Source organism: Geotrypetes seraphini, chromosome 12, assembly GCF_902459505.1.
Source record: "Geotrypetes seraphini chromosome 12, aGeoSer1.1, whole genome shotgun sequence".
In the NCBI taxonomy this organism is placed as follows: Eukaryota; Metazoa; Chordata; class Amphibia; order Gymnophiona; family Dermophiidae; genus Geotrypetes; species Geotrypetes seraphini.
The window spans coordinates 33,933,594-33,952,017 of NC_047095.1; the positions used below are offsets into that span (position 1 = coordinate 33,933,594).

The 18,424-nt window shown below is 40.3% G+C and overlaps 1 protein-coding gene across 15 annotated transcripts in view; it reads right to left on the reverse strand.

Moving 5' to 3' along the window:
• Nucleotides 1-835: 835 nt before the first annotated feature.
• Nucleotides 836-18,424, reverse strand: part of ADGRL2 (adhesion G protein-coupled receptor L2) — a 419,013-nt gene continuing 401,424 nt past the window's right edge. For 6 of the 15 annotated variants that reach the window (XM_033915829.1, XM_033915827.1, XM_033915826.1 and 3 more), the window contains 4 exons: nt 16,260-16,388; nt 15,747-15,843; nt 8,625-8,753; nt 836-3,042 (listed from right to left, as the gene is read on the reverse strand). In XM_033915829.1, coding sequence (XP_033771720.1) covers nt 2,288-3,042; nt 8,625-8,753; nt 15,747-15,843; nt 16,260-16,388 — 1,110 coding nt within the window. In that variant the 3' untranslated portion in view covers nt 836-2,287. Of the gene's footprint in view, nt 3,043-4,515; nt 4,569-8,312; nt 8,395-8,624; nt 8,754-15,746; nt 15,844-16,259; nt 16,389-18,424 lie in introns of those variants that run through there. The other 9 variants (XM_033915831.1, XM_033915833.1, XM_033915830.1 and 6 more) reach the window with 5 other exon arrangements.

The following is an 18,424-nucleotide window of genomic DNA, read 5'->3' on the forward strand; positions in this document are numbered from 1 at the left end:
TGGGAGGTTTGGAGGGGAGACGGTGGCTCGGGGCGCCTGGCGCAGGGGGGGCCTGGCCCCGGGGGGGGGGGGGGCTTTTTTCTTTTATGGGACAGATTGTGCGTGTGTAACACACACACATTTGTGCCATTAAAAAAGAAGAAGCCCTAACAGCAGTAACAGGAGGCTGCTTCCCCTGTCACTGCTGTTAGGGCTCTGCACATGTGTGTCAATCGCTCACTGAGAAATTGATTGGCTACGTTTGAATGCAAACTTGACACCTTATCGATCGCTGCTGGAGAATCGGCCAACAGCGATCCAACTGGTATCTTTAGTGCATCTAGCGCTATATTCTACAACTGGCACCTAAAAATCATTATAAGCAAGAATATAGCACTTAGTACTATTCTATAAATATAAATGGTGCTCAAAGTTAGACGCTGGGAACCACAATTAACTTTAGGTGCAGCCATGTACACCCATTTGAAACATGCCCCGCCCTGCCCCTGCCTCTCCCATAGCCACAACATATTTTTGGAACCACGTGCACAATTTACACACGGGTCCCGTACCCACATATACATGCACACATTTTAATGAATTCAAATTTGCACCAATTGCTTGAGGTCCCAATTATTGTTGCTAATTAACCCATTAGTCAATTAAATTACACACGTAGATTGAGCATACATGCAATTTTTAGCAGCTTTTATAGAATTTGGGGGAACGTGGTCAGCATCTGTTTCCCCGTCTTTACAGGAAAATGCGATAGGAACAGCTCTACACAGAACATGGGAGCAGGCTGGACACCGAGACACTCAATAGTTCCGATGTAATAAAGCACATGTTATCCTAGTTGAAAAAAAAAATTCACATTTATTTGCTCTCAAACAGGTGTTAAACTTTACATGGTATATTAGTGATGGGCTCATTATTAACAAGGTTTACACAAAGATGAAAAAAGCTGAATTTTGCTGGAAATTTACACTTCATTAAAATTTTATCATAAAATAAATTAATTCCTAAATATTGGCAGAAGAAATATGGATGCGTATTTAGGGGGTCTTTTGTCTGCATTGGTTTCACCTTATAAAATGGGAAAAAAAAGGTAAAATAAAATCAGGCACTGATTATACATTAGAATGTGTCTGCTCAACCATCAGTGCCTTTATTGTTCTCCCGTTAAAGAACTCATAATGAAATGATTTATAATCTCTGCTAAATTTCTCTTAATTTGTGCAAATCACGGCGTAACTGGCTTCCGTTTTCTTCCCATAATGCAATGCTTCTCAACCCTTTCCTGGAGGCCCACTTAGCCAGTCATATTCTCAGGTTTACCACTATGAATACACTCTAGAGACACTGGAAATCCACTGGCTAGGTGGTGCCTTCAGCAGAGGTTGTGATACAGTGCCATAAACGCATGTTGTTTTGGCAATAAGAAACATGAAAACAACAAAACTCATTTTGAAAAGCAGAATACTGTTTACAGTGAAAAGAGGTGAAATCGTTTAGAACTTGTCTAGCATACTGTTATGAACAGTGTAAAAAAAGGTCTCAAAATATGCAACCAAGAGATTTTTCCACAATATTTTCTTCAAACTCTTTTAAAATTTTTAATGATAATTACAATTCAGTTGGGCCACAAATGTATTTTTTTTTTTTACTCTAGCAATAGAACAAAATATAATTTCTTTAGCCATTTCTCTTGAGAAGAGGTTATTGTACAGTCGAGAAACTATATGAAATAAGGCCTGTGGCTTGATTGCTAGTGGTTAGACTTGTTCTCAATCTTTGCCTTAGGTTTGCAGCGAACTGCAAGATCTCTACTGCTTTTGCAAGTCTTATCAGGAACAGTACGGTACAGTAAGTTTGTCCCACAGGATTTTAGAACCTACATCTTGTATATAATACAATGTAGGTCTACAAAAAATGGCGCAGCCATATTTACAAATTTAGTTCTGAAACTGCTGCAAAACAATGGCCGAACAGGACTTTCTATTTTCACAATTTCATGAAGTCAGCAGCAGAAGATATCCTAAATACCTTATTGGTATCTCTTTGTAACAAATAATAATTTTTTTTTTTTTTTTTTTTGTATACTCTGTATGTACAAAGTCTTTGCTCTATAAAAAAAAAAGTTTCACAGAACTGCAAGGTCCGATCCTCTCCGGCATGGGCGAGCCATGAGTCAGCAGAATCATTGCCTCCAGAAGATATGACGGGGAGGGTGAAGGCTTCCTGGACTGCCAATTCAGGCTTTTGTTTAATATCTGCATGTGGCCATTAGCATTCCTTTGATTCATTATTAAAGGCTTGTGACTAGTTGCATTTGTCCTTCTCTAACATCCCCTTCAGGAATGCAGCCTTCTTTATTAATAGGAATAATATAGCCATCGCTATTGCCTCTGCTTATTTGATAGTACATTTGAAGTTGGTGGCCAGCTCCGAGATTTGGCATGCTTTTATAGTATATGTCCTCATTCTCACTTCTTCTGGAGGGTGAAAGATCTTCCTCGACGTCGGGGCTGCTCTCGGGATAAGGAGAGTCTCTCAGATTAGGCATGCTTGTGTAAAGCGAGTCTCTGTTCGGGGACTGTAGGTGATCCTCGACGTCGGCTGTGAGCTGCGAAACATAGCTGTCGGTACCCTCGGTCTTCACCTTCTTCTGCGGATGGTACAGAAGGGAGTGAGTTCGTTGGGGAATGAGAGGCGCCTCGAGCTCTTTAGGGTGAATCTCTAATCCCGGGTTATCGCCATGCATTAAAGACGAAGCGTCTGCTACAATCGCGTCATCCTCACTACTGCTGCCACCCATAACAGCTTTGGGTGGCAGTGTGCGCGTAAGGTTATGGTTCTTGCTGCCGCCCCGTAGGTTGTTGTGTACTAGTTCTGAAATTATCATTTTTTCAAAAGCAGTATCATTCAGGCTTAGTCCACAGTCTACAACTTGCACGCTGTCATTATAGTCCCCATTACGAAGTGAATAACTGTTGTTGAAATTACCATTTAGCGGTAGAGTATCCATGGCACTTGTATCCCTGGCATTGTTCAGTGAATGTCCTGGAAAAGAAAAGGAACAGGATTTGGTGATCGCATACCCCCCCTCTCATTATTTACTTCAGTGTCTTTAAACACACGTTTCTTTAATGTAGTTCAGGACAAAATTGAACTTGAAGCAGTTCAGACATTTAATTGTCTTAGGTCTCCCTGCAAACAATTGCATGCTTTGTGGGAAAGATGCATTATAAACTATCAAAATATTAAATTTTTTAAAAATACATATTTTGTCGACTTTTGAGTCCTCCATTGAGGAATGATTCACTTCTCGGGCCCTTGCATAAGCAATGCAAAACAATTACCGTATTTTCACGCATATAACGCGCGCGTTATACACGATTTTACAAACCGTGCATAACCATGCGCGTTATACGTGTTCGCGCGTTGTACAAATTTTTTTTCATTCTGATCCGGCATTCCCCCTGCGAACCGGCATCCCCCCCCCCCCACTCGCGTTACCCCCCCTCCCCCCGCGATCCTACATCCCCCCCCCAGCACCGCAAAGACAACTCTTACCCGATTGGGCACCGGCACCAGCATCAATGCACAGCATGTGCCAGTGCCAGTGCCCAAAGATCCTCCCTCGTTGGGTTGGGATGGGCTGGGCTGGGCGGTGCGAGAGAGATCCTCCTTCTTCCTGTGCCAGGCTGGACTAGGCTTTGAGCATTTGCGCATGCTCAAAGCCTTCTGGAGAGAGTGAGACCAGAAGGCTTTGAGCATGCGCAAATGCTCAAAGCCTAGTCCAGCCCGGCACAGGAAGAAGGAGGATCTCTCTCGCACCGCCCAGCCCAGCCCAACCCAACGAGGGAGGATCTTCGGGCACTGGCACATGCTGTGCATTGGTGCTGGTGCCGGAGCCCAATCGGGTAAGAGTTGTCTTTGCGGTGCTGGGGGGATGTAGGATCGCGGGGGAGGGGGGTGACGCGAGCGGGGGGGAGGATGCCGGTTTGCAGGGGGAATGCTGGATCAGATTATCTCGGATCAGGGGGGAGGGGGAGGTGACGCGAGCGGGGGGGGAGGATGCCGGTTCGGAGTAGGCGGGAGGAGGTTTTGGTATACGCGTGTGCGCGCTATATTAAAATTTTATTACATAAATTTCTGTTCCCCGCGCGCTATACCCGTGTCCGCGTTTTACATGGGTGCGCGGTATATGAGTGAAAATATGGTAATTTAAGTAGAAAAGCTGATTTAGAAAATAAAACACAAAACAGGATTTGTCCTAAACAACACTAAATTTTTTTTAAAAGGCATAGATCACATAAAACTGAATATACAACAAACCCACATACTGGCAAGCAACTAGTGAAATAGATTTTACACGTTTCCTTTTCTGAAGATGAAGTAAAGAAAAGAATGAGAAAAATGGACACAAAGAATTTGTGTTAAACAAGGACAGCCATCTTTCACACTAAAAGGAGCAGAGCCCCACAAGCATCATCCAAAAACACGATAGACACAGCAGGTGGAATGACTCACTTTGGACAACTCACATCATGTCTGTCTGCTCAGGCTATCTGGCCTAAAAGTAGCTGATATATAAAAGAAAGTAAAATGATTTATTGTAACAGGATGAATTACGATGCTTCTCAGTAACTTAGTCGAAGCAAGGGTTCAGCAAATCAGATTACTAGCAATAAAGCCTTCGTTTTGCTACTTCATGTAAGTTTTTTTTTTTGCACTTATAATTGTCTGCCAGCAACTGCCCCAGGCCTCTGAAGGTCAAAATTTGCCTGCAGCCTGCAGTCTGCATCAGTCACAGTGACAGCACTGAATGAACCCCCCCAAAAAAGGCCATTAGGATCTCGGCCCACAAAATATCATGGGATTGAAGATTAAAATGCAGAAATGTTAGGAATTTCTGTGAGCACGGGTCCCAGAAATTACACCAAAGTGTAAGTATTTGGTATGAAATGGGAGGAGGTCTTCCATGGCTAATATCTTTTAACTGCTACGGTAATGAAAAGAAATTAATTTTTAAAAAAGGGTCACTTATGACAAAATGGTTTTATGGAAAACCAGAAACAAGAGGCAAAAGAGATGTCAAAATATCAATCAATATCAGTCAGTAATAAATAAGTGATAAAAATAGACAAAAGTTTATACCATAGGGCTCCTTTTACAAAGGTGCGTTAGCGCCTTGACGCGCGGAATAGTGCACGCTAGACCTTAACGCCAGCATTGAGCTGGCGTTAGTTCTAGAAGTGTAGCGCGGGTTTAGCGTGAGCTAAAATTCTGCGTGCGCTACAAACGCTAGCACATCTTCGTAAAAGGAGGCCATAATATCCATCTTGGTGAAGTGTAGCTAAAGCTAGGACGCTCCTGGATTGTCCCAACTAGGATCCCAGTTTTGGCATCCGTACATGCCTTCATTGGGGGATGAATAGACACTGCCGCGAGTGGGGGTCACAGCAAAAACCGGCAGGCAAACAGCTGAGCGTCAAAGCGCGGGCCCCCTCTTGTTTCTGGTTTTCCATGCTATTTTTGAGCCAAAATTCTTCTCTCTCTCTTCTGGTTTGAAAATGGTTTTATGGAAATAAAAATTAAAAATGTATTTTCTATCGCCAGAAACACACGTAGACTAGACATAACAGTTTTGCTCAGGCCAAAAACAAACAAACAGGCAAGCAAAAGAAAAACAAACAAAAAAAACATTTTTGAGGAGGGGAATAAAAAAAAACAAATCAAAAACAAAACAAAAAAACTGAATAGCTTCCATCATGGAGATTCAGATTGTATGTATTCCTAGAAAGCCCTATCTATAGAAATGTCTTTAGAGTGATGGAGTGACATTTTTTGCAATGAAACTGACCACTGTGAGGCTGCTGCATTATATGCAAGGCTTGAAGGATTATATATAAATAAATTCTTGTTTGGATAAAGATCGTATAATGTTTAGCTCTACAATCACTCAACACTTAAAGCTGCAGCTTACCTTCAACATAAAATATCTTTACCAAATTTGGAAACAAAGAAAAAAACCCTATATGAATTTATTTACAATTAAAAAAAAAAAAAAATCTGTTATTTGATTCCACCGTAATGAGATGTTTGTTTTAAACCGAGTTCCAGAATTTCATGTGTCTCAAATTACATGTTGTTTGGAACTTCTTTGTAACTTTGATTAACTTTGTAGTTTTGTAATTCCATCTATGTTCCATGACGCTCCTTGCAAATAGTTTACTAGTGTGGAACATACGGGATTTATAAAAAGTAGGGGCACATAGTTTCATTCTCCCCCACAAAAATAATTGTGTCGAGTCGTTATTTATTAGAAATATTTTGTATGTTCATCCAATGCCACAGTGGAAGGCGCGAGCCAACCCCCCTGTTTTACTAAGGTGCGCGCTAAATATGCACCCACGCTAACGCGTCCATGGACTAACATGCACGCGTTAGTGTTTAGCATGCGCTAAAATGCTTAGCGTACCTTAGTAAAAGGAGCCCAATGTTTCACATCTCAAGAATGTGCCTGGCAGGTTTGGCTGCAGATTTAAGTATACCGGGATACAGTTTGGTTTAAAGAGGCAGATTTTGCTGCCCATAACCAAGCAATGAACCTGAAGTCTTTCCATAGCCTGTAGCAAGATTACTGTAGGAATGTGGAAATAGTAAGTAGATTATGAAATATTTCTGTTAGACAGTGTGTTTTGGGTTGTTGTTTTTTTTTTTAACAGCAAATTATTTCAGCATTGCAAATCAATTCTCAATCATACTTGCCGCCATTACTTGTTGGACAGCATGGAAAGATATTTAAGTATATTTTTGTTTTGGGAAGGATGTGAGGAATTCGGCTAGAAATGGAAATGCAAATTGTGAACCACTTGCCCGCTGAGTGTACTTCATGATGATGGTTATTTATGTTTTTTAATTGTGCCTCTTAAAAACCATGCTGAAAAAATTTACATTTGATAGGCAAAGTTAAGTTTTACTCCCATACTTGTCTCTCTGTAGTTCGCTAGAGGAAAGCGTAGGGAAAGCAGGGAAACAAGAGAACAAAAAGTGCAGTTAAGTTAGAAAGAAATTCTTGCCATTCAAACAGGATTTTTAATTGCTATACATTCAGAGATATGCAAGTAAAAAAACTTAACTACCGTATTTTCTTGCATATAACGCGCGCGTTATACGTGGTTTTTACATACCGCGCATACCCTTGCGCGTTATACGCGTGAGCACGTTGTACAAATTTTTTTTTACATAGTTTCCTCCCCCTCTCCCCCCCCGACACCCGATTCATCACCCGGAAGGAGCGCTCGCACTCCCACCCCGAAGGACTGCTCGCACCCCCACCCGAAGGACCGCTCGCACCCCCACAGCCTCCCCCATGGAGAAGCTGTCTACCTTGTTTCCGGATGCCAGCCCAGCTGCTTCCTCTGCCGGCGGTCCTACCCCTTCTCAGAGCCCTGTGCTGTGCTGCTTCCTCTTCAGGCAGTCCCGCCCTTTCTCTGACATCAGAGAAAGGGCGGGACCGCCTGAAGAGGAAGCAGCGCAGCACAGAGCTCTGAGAAGGGGCAGGACTGCCGGCAGAGGAAGCAGCTGGACTGGCATCTAGAAACAAGGTAGACAGCTTCTCCATGGGGGAGGGGGGGAGGCTGTGGGGGTGCGAGCGGTCCTTCGTGGTGGGGGTGTGAGCGGTCCTGCGGGGGGGGGGGGTGAATCGGACGTCGTGGGGGGGGCATCAGGCTTTCAGGGTAGGGACAGGACTTCAAGGGGGAAAGGAGAGTCAGGGCGGGCAAAAAGAGAGTCGGGGTCTCCAGAGGAGAGTCGGGGCGGGCGAAAGGAGAGTCGGGCAGCATGCACGGTATACGGGTGTGCGCGGTATATAAAAAATTCTGTACATAAATTTGTGTTTTTCGCGCGCTATACCCGTGTGCGCATTTTACACGGGTGCGCGATATCTATGTGAAAATACGGTAATTGTCATTCAGTTGCTTAAATAATTAACAAATACGAATATTTACTGCTTCAGATAAACATAAAACTTTAAGTTGAGATACACACTAATCCTGCAATCTGACCTGTTCTGTCTTTCAGTTGCATCTTAAGGTTGTGTGGGTTTTTTTTTGTTTTGTTTTTTTAATTCTCCTGGTGAATGAACTAGATAAAGCTGCACAATACTATAGTTCGTTATTTGCTTTGCTATTGTTTAAAATTAATTAGAGCACAGATGATAAGTCCTCTGGCAGTGCACTAAGACTGAACCAAGTTCATGATTTTCACCTATTGCATAAGTCTTTTAGACGTCAAGTCAGCCTAATATTGCATAGACATGGTACCTCTAAATGATTTACATCTTGAAGATGGGCTCTCAGACCATGTGCTGTCAGTCCTGTAATAGTATATTAAGATTTATGCCACCTGTGTTAAAGACATGGATAATTATTGGTACATACTATTTTGTTGCCTAAGACATTACTATAATATAGTGCAGTTTTACAAGCCTGACACAGGCAAGGCTGCAGAATCTGTTAGAAATTGACAAACAGGTTACAGAACAAGGAGATTGCAAGATGAGCTGTATAGCTTCCTAAATATAGATGCTAGGACACAGAGAAATGCAGTTTTATCGAGTATAAGCAGAAGCACACCTGGTGAGTTAAACACAGGAGCTGAAGGGGCATTACATACAACTGTTTCAGCCAGCAGTGTGTTATAGGGGTTGTTAGTGCCATGGGGCCGAAGAAGAGGGTTTGTTAGTAGGTAATTGCCAGTCATTCCTAAAGCAAAGAGACAGAGAGAAAGACATTGTTGTTTCAATTTTAATAAAGTTTTTTTTTGTTCTCTTTTGTTCTCATGGGCAATGTCAAATGCAATTCCGCTGGCAATGCCTGATTGTATTTAAAACTATTAATTTGAAGGCAAGAAAGATAACACAGCTAAAATTTCACCGATTCACAGGTGCTTTCCTGAATCCCCAACGTAAACACCTGCCGAGTATGACATTCACCAATTTATACACGATCACTTTGTGACAAGCAATGGCAATTAAAGACACAGAGATCACAGTATGTTTCAAGATGCTACAGCTTAATATTAGGAGACTTAACCACAGCGGTCCCGATCAGGGAATTCTGAACTTTACAAGTTTACAGGTGTTGGATAATCCCTAATGAGAGCAGCTGTGTTAATAAAAACACAGATAAAGACAGAAGGAAAGGTAACTTTTCAAACCAGGGAGAAAGAAAGAAACTGCCAAAAGCCTGGTGCATTATATGCAAAAGCCGACATGCTGCAAAAAAAAAAAAAAATTTGAGAGACAATGCTGTATCAATTTACTGACAATCATACTCAGTTCTCTGGTAAGATTTCAAAAGCATACATCTATCTTTGATGGTTCATTCCTTTGATCACAATCATACATGTTAAACAAACAAAATCTATATAATCAACAGAAAAGTTATCTAATTTCTGTTTAATGCATTCCAGTCTTAAGGCTGATGTATTAGCCCTCTAATTTTGTATGTAAGCAGCTGCTTTTCACAAAATCTAACTGTGCTTGCAAAAGAGCTCCTGGCTTATCTGTTTTTAAAGCCAAATTTTGCGACAATTTATTTTTGTGCATTTTGGTCATAGTAATGTATATATATTAAAAAAAAAAAGATTAAAAACAATTGTTCTCTTTTTGCATCACATGCCAGAAGCACCCCTCTCAAAGGACCATCAAATCCCTGGTGGACTAAAGGCTCAACAAATGTACATTAAAGACTCAAAAACATCCCCTTTAGCTCCAATCAGAGGTTAAAACTGAAAAAAAGCAGCTCTTGGCTGTTCAGCCCCACCCCTATTTTAAACCTACATAAAGTCTTTCCTGTAGGTGGCAACACTATTTTTAGGATGGATGCAGTGATCTCCAGAGCTCTAGTGAAAAAGCTCCGAGGGCCACCAAAAGATTTCAAGCTTACACATACTACTAATTTTGTAAATCACCTTGACCTGCTTGTTCAGATTGAGTATTAAACATTACAAATTAATACTGATGCTAAAATACTTCAAGGATATACTTTAAAAGCTCACTTGATTTTGGATTATCAATACACTCATCCCTCAACATTCGCGGGGGTTAGGGGCAGAGCCGGCACGCCAATATTGAAAATGTGCCCATAATATTTGGGCCGGCTCTGACCACCCCGCCTCTCTCCTTAAGTTGATTAATACCCAAAGCTGCAGCCAAGTGCACTAGACCTTATCTGGTGGTCTAGTGGTCTTTCGGGGCAGGAGCGATCTTCCTACTTTCCTGCCCCGTGCAGATCACTCATCCAAAATGGCTGCCGTGAGTTCCCGTCGTAGCCTCAAGAGACAATGGGAACACACGGCAGCCATTTTGAACGAGTGATCTGCACGGGGCAGGAAAGTAGGAAGATCGCTCTTGCCCTGGGGAGGTGGATGTTGATAGCTCGGGGGCGGTTCTCCCGAGCTACTGGGTCATGGGGCTCATCAGGTGATGAGCGTTGGGACATCAGGGAGCCATGCTCGGTGGGTCAGGTGACCCGGAAAAGGGGCATGAGGGTCATGCCACCCCTCTGACTCTTGCTGTGGTGGCGGGGTCAAGGGAATAAAAACTCATTTCATGTGATAGCTCGGGAGGAGCTCTTTTATACAATGTTAATAAAGTTGAGATGTTATTATGTTTATAGTAATAAACTGAGCTGCGGCTAAATCTTACCCAACCTGATGATTACAGAGTGTTTTTTGGGAAAAGGTAAAGGGGTGGATTATGAAGGAAGTGGGGTTAGAGTATTTAGGCGGACAGCAGGGCCTATCCAGATCCCGCTGTTATTGTTATATTTGTATTATTTTTACCTGTTTTACCTTTTTTTTTTAAACATACTTGTAATTCGCCTAGAAATTCTTTGATAGGCGATTAAATAGAATTTTAATAAAACTTGAAACTTCTTTCAGCAAACTGAGGTCTGCAATGGAAGACGTCAGGGGTCGCATACAGCCCCCGGGCCACATGTTAGAGATTACTGCCCTACAGAAGTGACTTCTATGGGGTAAGTCTAGGCTATGGGAAGTCCTAGTATCATTTCATTTTTTTTTTTTTGTAAAGGGCTATTGATTCATGGTTTAGCTTTAGCCCTAGATCAGGACTACAGAGGTGGCTATTAGGAGATCATTGGCCCACAAAGAATTTGCCCTTCAATGAAAGACATGCTTAGTAATTAAATTTTTTTTGTGTGTGAAAAACAGGACTGCACATCCATTTTCACATATCTGTTATTGCAAATTTGCCCCTTGAAGGGCTGCTTTAGAGATGTAGGTGTGAAGGAGGGCCTAGTAGTTAGTTCTGCAGCCTTGGCACCCCGAGGTTGCAAGCTAAAACCTGCTCCTTGTGACCCTGGGCAAGTCACTTAACACTCCAGGTACATTGGTCAGACTGTGAGCCCATCAGACAGATAGGAAGAAACACTTGAGTACCTGATTGTAAACTGCTTAGGCTATAAGGGGGAGAGTGTGGCGCAGTGGTTAAAGCTACAGCCTCAGCACCCTGAGGTTGCGGGTTCAAACCCACGCTGCTCCCTGTGACCCTGGGCAAGTCACTTAAAACCCCCAATGCCCCAGGTACATTAGATACATTGTGAGCCCACTGGACCAGACAGGGAAACATGCTTGAGTACCTAAATAAACTCATATAAACCATTCTGAGCTCCCCTGGGACAAAGGTAGAGAAAATTGAATAAATAAATACTGTGCAAAGTTTCAGCCTTTGATAAGTAGAACTGGTATTATGACATCATAATGCCTCATTCCACCAATGCCTAAGAGCCAACTTCAACAGTGATGTCACAATGGCTTGATTGTCCTTTACTTGGCTCACTTTTACTACATTCTGATTTCTAGAGTGGCACAGTGGTTAAAGCTACAGCCTCAGTCCCCTGAGGTTGTGGGTTCAAACCCACGCTGCTCTTTGTGATCCTGGGCAAGTCACTTAATCCCCCCATTGCCCCAGGTACGTTAGATAGATTGTGAGCCCACCAAGACAGACAGGGAAAAATGCTTGAGTACCTGAATAAACTCATGGAAACCATTCTGAGCTCCCCTGGGAGAACGGTATAGAAAAATTGAATGAATGAATAAATAAATGGTGAATGAATGCTAAAAATAAATAAATACATATATTCATTGGAGTGCTTTTAGGGGTCCTTTTATCAAACTGCGGTAAGCACTGTGTGCCTACCACAGCTTAAAATGGCAAAGCACAGGGCGCCCTGAGTTAACCTGTGGTACTTTTGACATGTTATCAACACTGAAGGCTATGGGATTGGTTACTGAAAGCAGGTGTGCTAAATTTAAAGACGGAAGAACGCCGCGGCCATCTTTGAGATACTAAAGATGACTCATGTATAGCATAAGGAAGGCTGGTAATTGTTTTGTGATTACTTGAAGACTGGTTTATATGAATAATGTATTAACATTTTGATTTTATGATTGCTGTAGGAACAAGCCTTGGAACAGCCTTCCGGCGAAAACACATCAGATCAGGCGTTGCCTTTGAAGTATCTATTAAGATGAGTGTTATTTGATACGTTATTTATGAGCGATTTAAAAATAGTTACAAAAAAAGAGGGGTTGGTCGGATTGATGAAGAGATTTGGCTAAACAAGTTTCAGAGATGTGTATTGCGACCTGAAATTCGGCGTTGAAGTCCACTAAACTAAATATATTTGAGTACTATATATGGCGCAGAGATTTTGGCACCAGAATTTGAGCGCACACAAATTATCTTATGAGCAAATTAATGACAATGAACTGATGTTATCAATTATTGCGGTTAATTGGCTATAATTGAAACGTGCCTGTGCATCTCCCCCTGTGTCCTATTCTATAACTCCACACACCTAAATCCCTTAGTGTGCAACTCACAGGGAAGTCACAGGAATATTCCTAAATGTTGCATGCAGTGCTAAGATGCCCAAAGTTGGATGTCAGCATTTACCCCAGGTTTCAGATGGCATAAGTAGCGATATATTCTATAGAAAACGCTATCCAATCATATTAGAACCAACCACCATTCATGCATCCAAGCCTCAGGTCACAAAGGTCAGATCCTGTCGAACCCCAACGGGGAATGTAAAACAGGGAAGCTCACCTTCAATCATAGGCTGGTGGAGATTTTTCAGCTTATGACTGAAGTTGAGCCTCCCTGTTTTGTATTCCCCATTGGGGTTCAACAGGGTCTGGCCTTTGTGACCTGAGGCCTTTTCTCCACTTTTTGATTGAATGCAAGAATGGTAGCTGGTTCCGATATGATTGGATAGTGTTTTCCATAGTGTGTGTGTTTGTCCAGTCTTCTCTGTGCATATTGTATAAATAGCGATAAGCAAATAGTGGTATCCAACTTTTGTTGCTGAAATTAGCTCAAAGCATTATCCAAAAACAGCAAACAACCTGGTGCTCCATTATAGCTATTTTTTTTTTTTAACTGGTGCTTAAATTTCAGCGCCATTTATAGAACGACTCCTTATTGCACAGTTGGTGCATGGTAACAGGTTGTTGCGCAAATGCATTAAGGGGCTGTGTGGTAGATTGCATGTTATCACAGGTTAGACCGCGCATTATTGCATTTTGCAGAATTTTTCTCCGATGAGGGGTGGGTTGGGGAGAGAGTGGACATGGAAACATTAGCCAGCTAATACATTCAGTTCAGTGCAGGCTAACTGGCTAATGCAGAGTTAACACAGGAGCATTTAGCACCCCTTAAACAGGAGTTGGTAAATGGTCCTGTGTTTATGTCTTACAGATACTGTGGGCTAATGGTTACGTTAATGCATCGAGGGAATGTCCTCAAAGGAGGCCAAGTTAAATCTGAGTTTAGTGCACATTATAATCGTGCATTATAATGCATTAAGCCCAGGTTTTAGCACCCTTTAGTAAAAAAAAAAATTTAAAAAAAGACAGACCCCTTAGTGCATAATAAACTGATGGGTCCTTTTACAAAGGTACAGTGCTAAGAGGTGCATGCTAAATGCTGAGCCGCCCAATCTATTTTTTATGGGCAGCTTGGCAGTACACCTTTTACAAAAGCCCGCCTAAATTAGAATATGTTGATCCATGTTTTTGGATTAATGCAAGGTAAAGTTTTAACTCTCATCAAAAATTTTATCATCATTATTCTTCTTCTTAAAGCACTGGGAGAAATAAAAAGGCACAACGAGCCAAAAATGAATCAAAAATATACATCTTCCTAAGTTGCTTTGCATGCTTTTGCATTGCAGAAACTCATTAACTGGAATTTAAATAAACTTTTATAGTAAGAGACTAGGCATGAAAATTTTGTATGGTCATTACTTTTATGAAATTTTAGCATTTTGTGTTATTTTCTGTGCAAAGTCCTCTCTGTAAAATCACTTCAAAGCTTAGTATATCAGCGTCTTTTAAAGGACCGAGTGTATTTGTAATCAACTGCACTAGCAGAAAATGTACTTCAATTAATAATAAAAGGACTGATTGACAAAGTATACATGGGTTGCAACAGATATATAAAATACTGCAGCATTATTCATTTTTAATAGGGCCAATCCATTAACGTGTGTGTCTTAGTCCACATTTATGGTAGCCTGGGATAAATTGCGTTTAAACACATGGTACTATTTATGCATACCAGTGAAAAATAGGTCACTAAACAGGGAGTTTGAAATTTATTAACCCTATTTATTATCACATCTTTAGGTCTGATGCCGCTTAGTCACTCTACCTCATGAATTTTTTAAACTAATTTATTATGTTATTATTCAGAAAGATATTCTATATTGAATATTAATTCTTCTATGCTGATCACAATGCATAAAGTGGTTTTAAGTTTATAGTGCTCCTATTTGTTGTTTTTGACGAATGTTTCACCATTTTGGGACACTAGTTTGTAAATTTCTCACCCAATAGCGACTTAAAGGGGATCACAATGTTTTATCAGGGAGCAAAATCCTTGAGATCTCAATGAAGAATTATGCTAATCTTATTAGAAAATAATATGATTTTACTAACATTTAATTGAATTTACTTTGAAAAAAGTTTCAAAAAAAATGGAAACATCCTATCAAGTCATGCATTCAAGTACACTGCATATTCTCCAAATGTCAATTTTAGCCATAACGTAACAAATAGAACATCCTCAAATGAGATATTTTATGCTATTAACACTTTCAAGTTCTCTAAATGTAACTGTTTTCATTTTGCTGTAACAGATTAATATTTAAATAAAATAAAACAAAGAAGGAAACCACTATTTCAGAGATAATGGATAAAACTCCTTTGCAGCCCTACATCGGGATTTGAACTTGTTGTTTTCTATACTGGAAGTCTTTTGCTACAAGACTAGTTAGTGGTTGCATTGAAAATCTTGTCAAAATACTATAATAGAAGCGTTTAAGCTCCTTGTATAGACAAATTTCTATATTAATATCAATGAAAAGTTATCATGGGATTGAAAAATCATGCATTAAGAAAATATATCTGGGATCTAACCTGCAAACGTTTAGGAATGTATACAATTATATTAGTGCTTTCTATTAAACTGTATTTAAATACGATTTCCATAAATGGATAAAAAGTGGAGTGAATGAGCAAGATGAAGGAACAAGATTTTCAAATCCACTCTTGAAAACTTTCAAATTTAATTCTAACACACAAAAATGCTTGCTTACAGTTTTTCTTCTAAATTCAAAAAGAAAAATCCCCACGCTCTTTTTACATTCAGCTGCTATGCTACTAACCTTGATTAAGTGTAGAAGTACTGTTGATATCACCTGAGATGAAGGAAGATTCAGACTGTTTCCTGACAGTATCATTCCACATCCTCCTTATACGAGACTGTTAATGAAAAGCAACAAACGCCAAGATTGGTTATGTAAAAATCTCCACTGTACTCCTGGCTGAAAACTCAGTAAACTGCTCATCTCAAAAGCCTGCCACAGAAAGCGTAATCTACAACTTTCCAATTAGGAAAAAAAAAAAAAAAAAAAAAAATCAAAATTACACTCTGTGGCATCTGCACCACAATTACATCCCATAATTACATAAAAAGGGTGTTTGTACAAGAAAGAATAGTAGGAAAAACCTTGAGGAAATCTTTAAAAACAAATCAATCCCACAAAAAGGAGAAAGCATGTATTTTGCCATCTAGATCATTATAATGAGAAGACAATTAGTGCATCTGAAGTGAACTTGTCTCTATAGGCTTTCTATAAATAAGCTTAATTAAAAGATACTGTCAAAGTCTTTGTTACCTGTGTGCCAGAGGAATAGCGAGCACTAGTTCTTGTCGTCGATGCTTTCACTGAATTGTGGGGACTCTCAGTAGGCAGTCCGCCACAGCAAAACGAGTGCCGGAAACATTTACTATATTCTTTACGCACCTATGGTGAATGAAGAAATTAACAGACTGACTGACTGTAAACAAGCCTAGACCTCCCTTGAGTAAACGAGATGCACGTTGCATCCCCATGCAGCGTGCGCACAGGCTAAACAGGTAAAACCGTGCAAAAGCTGTGTGCACTGCACAGCCGATCCCCGTCTGTGCAAGACAGAGATAGACCGTTCTCCCACATTGCTCGACATTAAGGGCTTAATTACTGAGCAGCGTTTACTATTTAACTAAAAAGAAATTTCTCTCCAGGGTGTTTTTCCAATTCAGATGACTTTAGTTAGATATATTTGATCAACTTGCAATTCAAAGGCATCCAAAGCTCTTTCATCCTCCTGCCATAATAATGCTGGTCAACACTTGAAATCAGCTTGCTGATGTGTACGCTTTTTGAAGGAACACTTTCACTAATGAATGAATCATTCTGTTTGTGAATTACAGGATGCTCGTCTGTTTAATACCAAATATTTCTCAATTGGACACTCATTTTCTCTTTAGTAAAACAACCAAGCTTCATAAAAATTACTACAGAACACTGAATTCACTAACAATTTTGCCACTTTAGTACAGGGGCTGAGAATTTTACTATAAGTTGGAATACTCAGGTACCATGAATAAGATATATTTGCATAATTTCTTGACATAATTTTGTTTTAAGATGAACCTTCTCCAACCATTGAAAACATAACATTTCTTCTATATATACAGTATATAATCCTATCTCGGGTAAAATAACACCTTCCTAAATCTCCTCCCCAATCCTCTCTTCCTAGAACAGACACAGAATACTCAATTGGTTTTAATCTTCAAGAAACTTTTACACCTTCTTTAGAACATCCTCGGCCCATTTTATGTCGAGTCAGAGTCGTAAGCAATTTGTGGGTTAGCGGAGTCGGTGAAAATGTGCCGACTCAACTTTGACTCCTAATAGAGTTAAATTGCATGTCATGCAATTATTATAATGTTTAAATTTCTTATTTCACAGATAATTTGATTAACCCTTTTTTTTTTCAGGATATGTTTTACTTTTAGAACATATTTTGACATTAAGTTTTTGGATGGGAATGACTAGTGAGATAATTCAATTTGCTGATGATACAAAGTTGTTCGAAGTTGCAGGAGGACCTTGTGAGACTGGGCACCAAAACGGCAGATAACGCTTAATGTGAGCAAGTGCAAAGTGATGCATGTGAGAAAGAGGAACCTAAATCATAGCTATGGGGTCCTTTTACTAAGGTGCGTTAGCCATTTTAGCGTAAAAGGAATCCTATGTGATGTAGGGTTCCGCATTAAGAGTCACTGCCTAGGAAAAGGATCTAGGTGTCATCGTTGAGGATACGTTGAAACCCTCTCAGCTTAACGTGCGGCAGCGGCTAAGAAAACAAATAGAATATTAGGAATTATCAGGAAAGGAATGGAAAACAAAGATAAAAATGTTATAATGCCCTTGTATCGCTCTATGGTACAGCCACACCTCAAATAATGTGTGCAATTCTGGTCACCATATCTCAATAAAGATATAGCAGAATTAGAAAAGATACAGAGAGGGGCAACAAAAATAATAAAAGGGATGGGACAATTTCCCTATGAGGAAAAGGCTAAAGCAGCTGTGATATGACAAGAGTTTTATAAAACACTGAGTGGAGTGGAAAGGATAGATGTGAATCATTTGTTTACCCTTTCAAAAAACACTAGGACTCGGGGGGGTATGTAATGAAGCTACTAAGTAGTAGATTTAAAACAAACAGGCAAAAATATTTCTTCACACGATGTGTAATTAAACTCAAATTTGATGCCGGATAATGCGATGAATCAGTTAACTTAGCAGGGTTTTAAATAGGTTTGAATAATTTCCTATAAGAGAAATCCATGGGCCATTATTGAGATGGATTGGGGAAATTCACTGCTTATTCCTAGTATTAGCAGCATAAAATCTATTCTACTACTTGGGATCTAGCTAGGTACTTGGGACCTAAGTTGGCCACTGTTGGAAACAGGATACTGGGCTTAGTGGACCTTCGGTCTGTC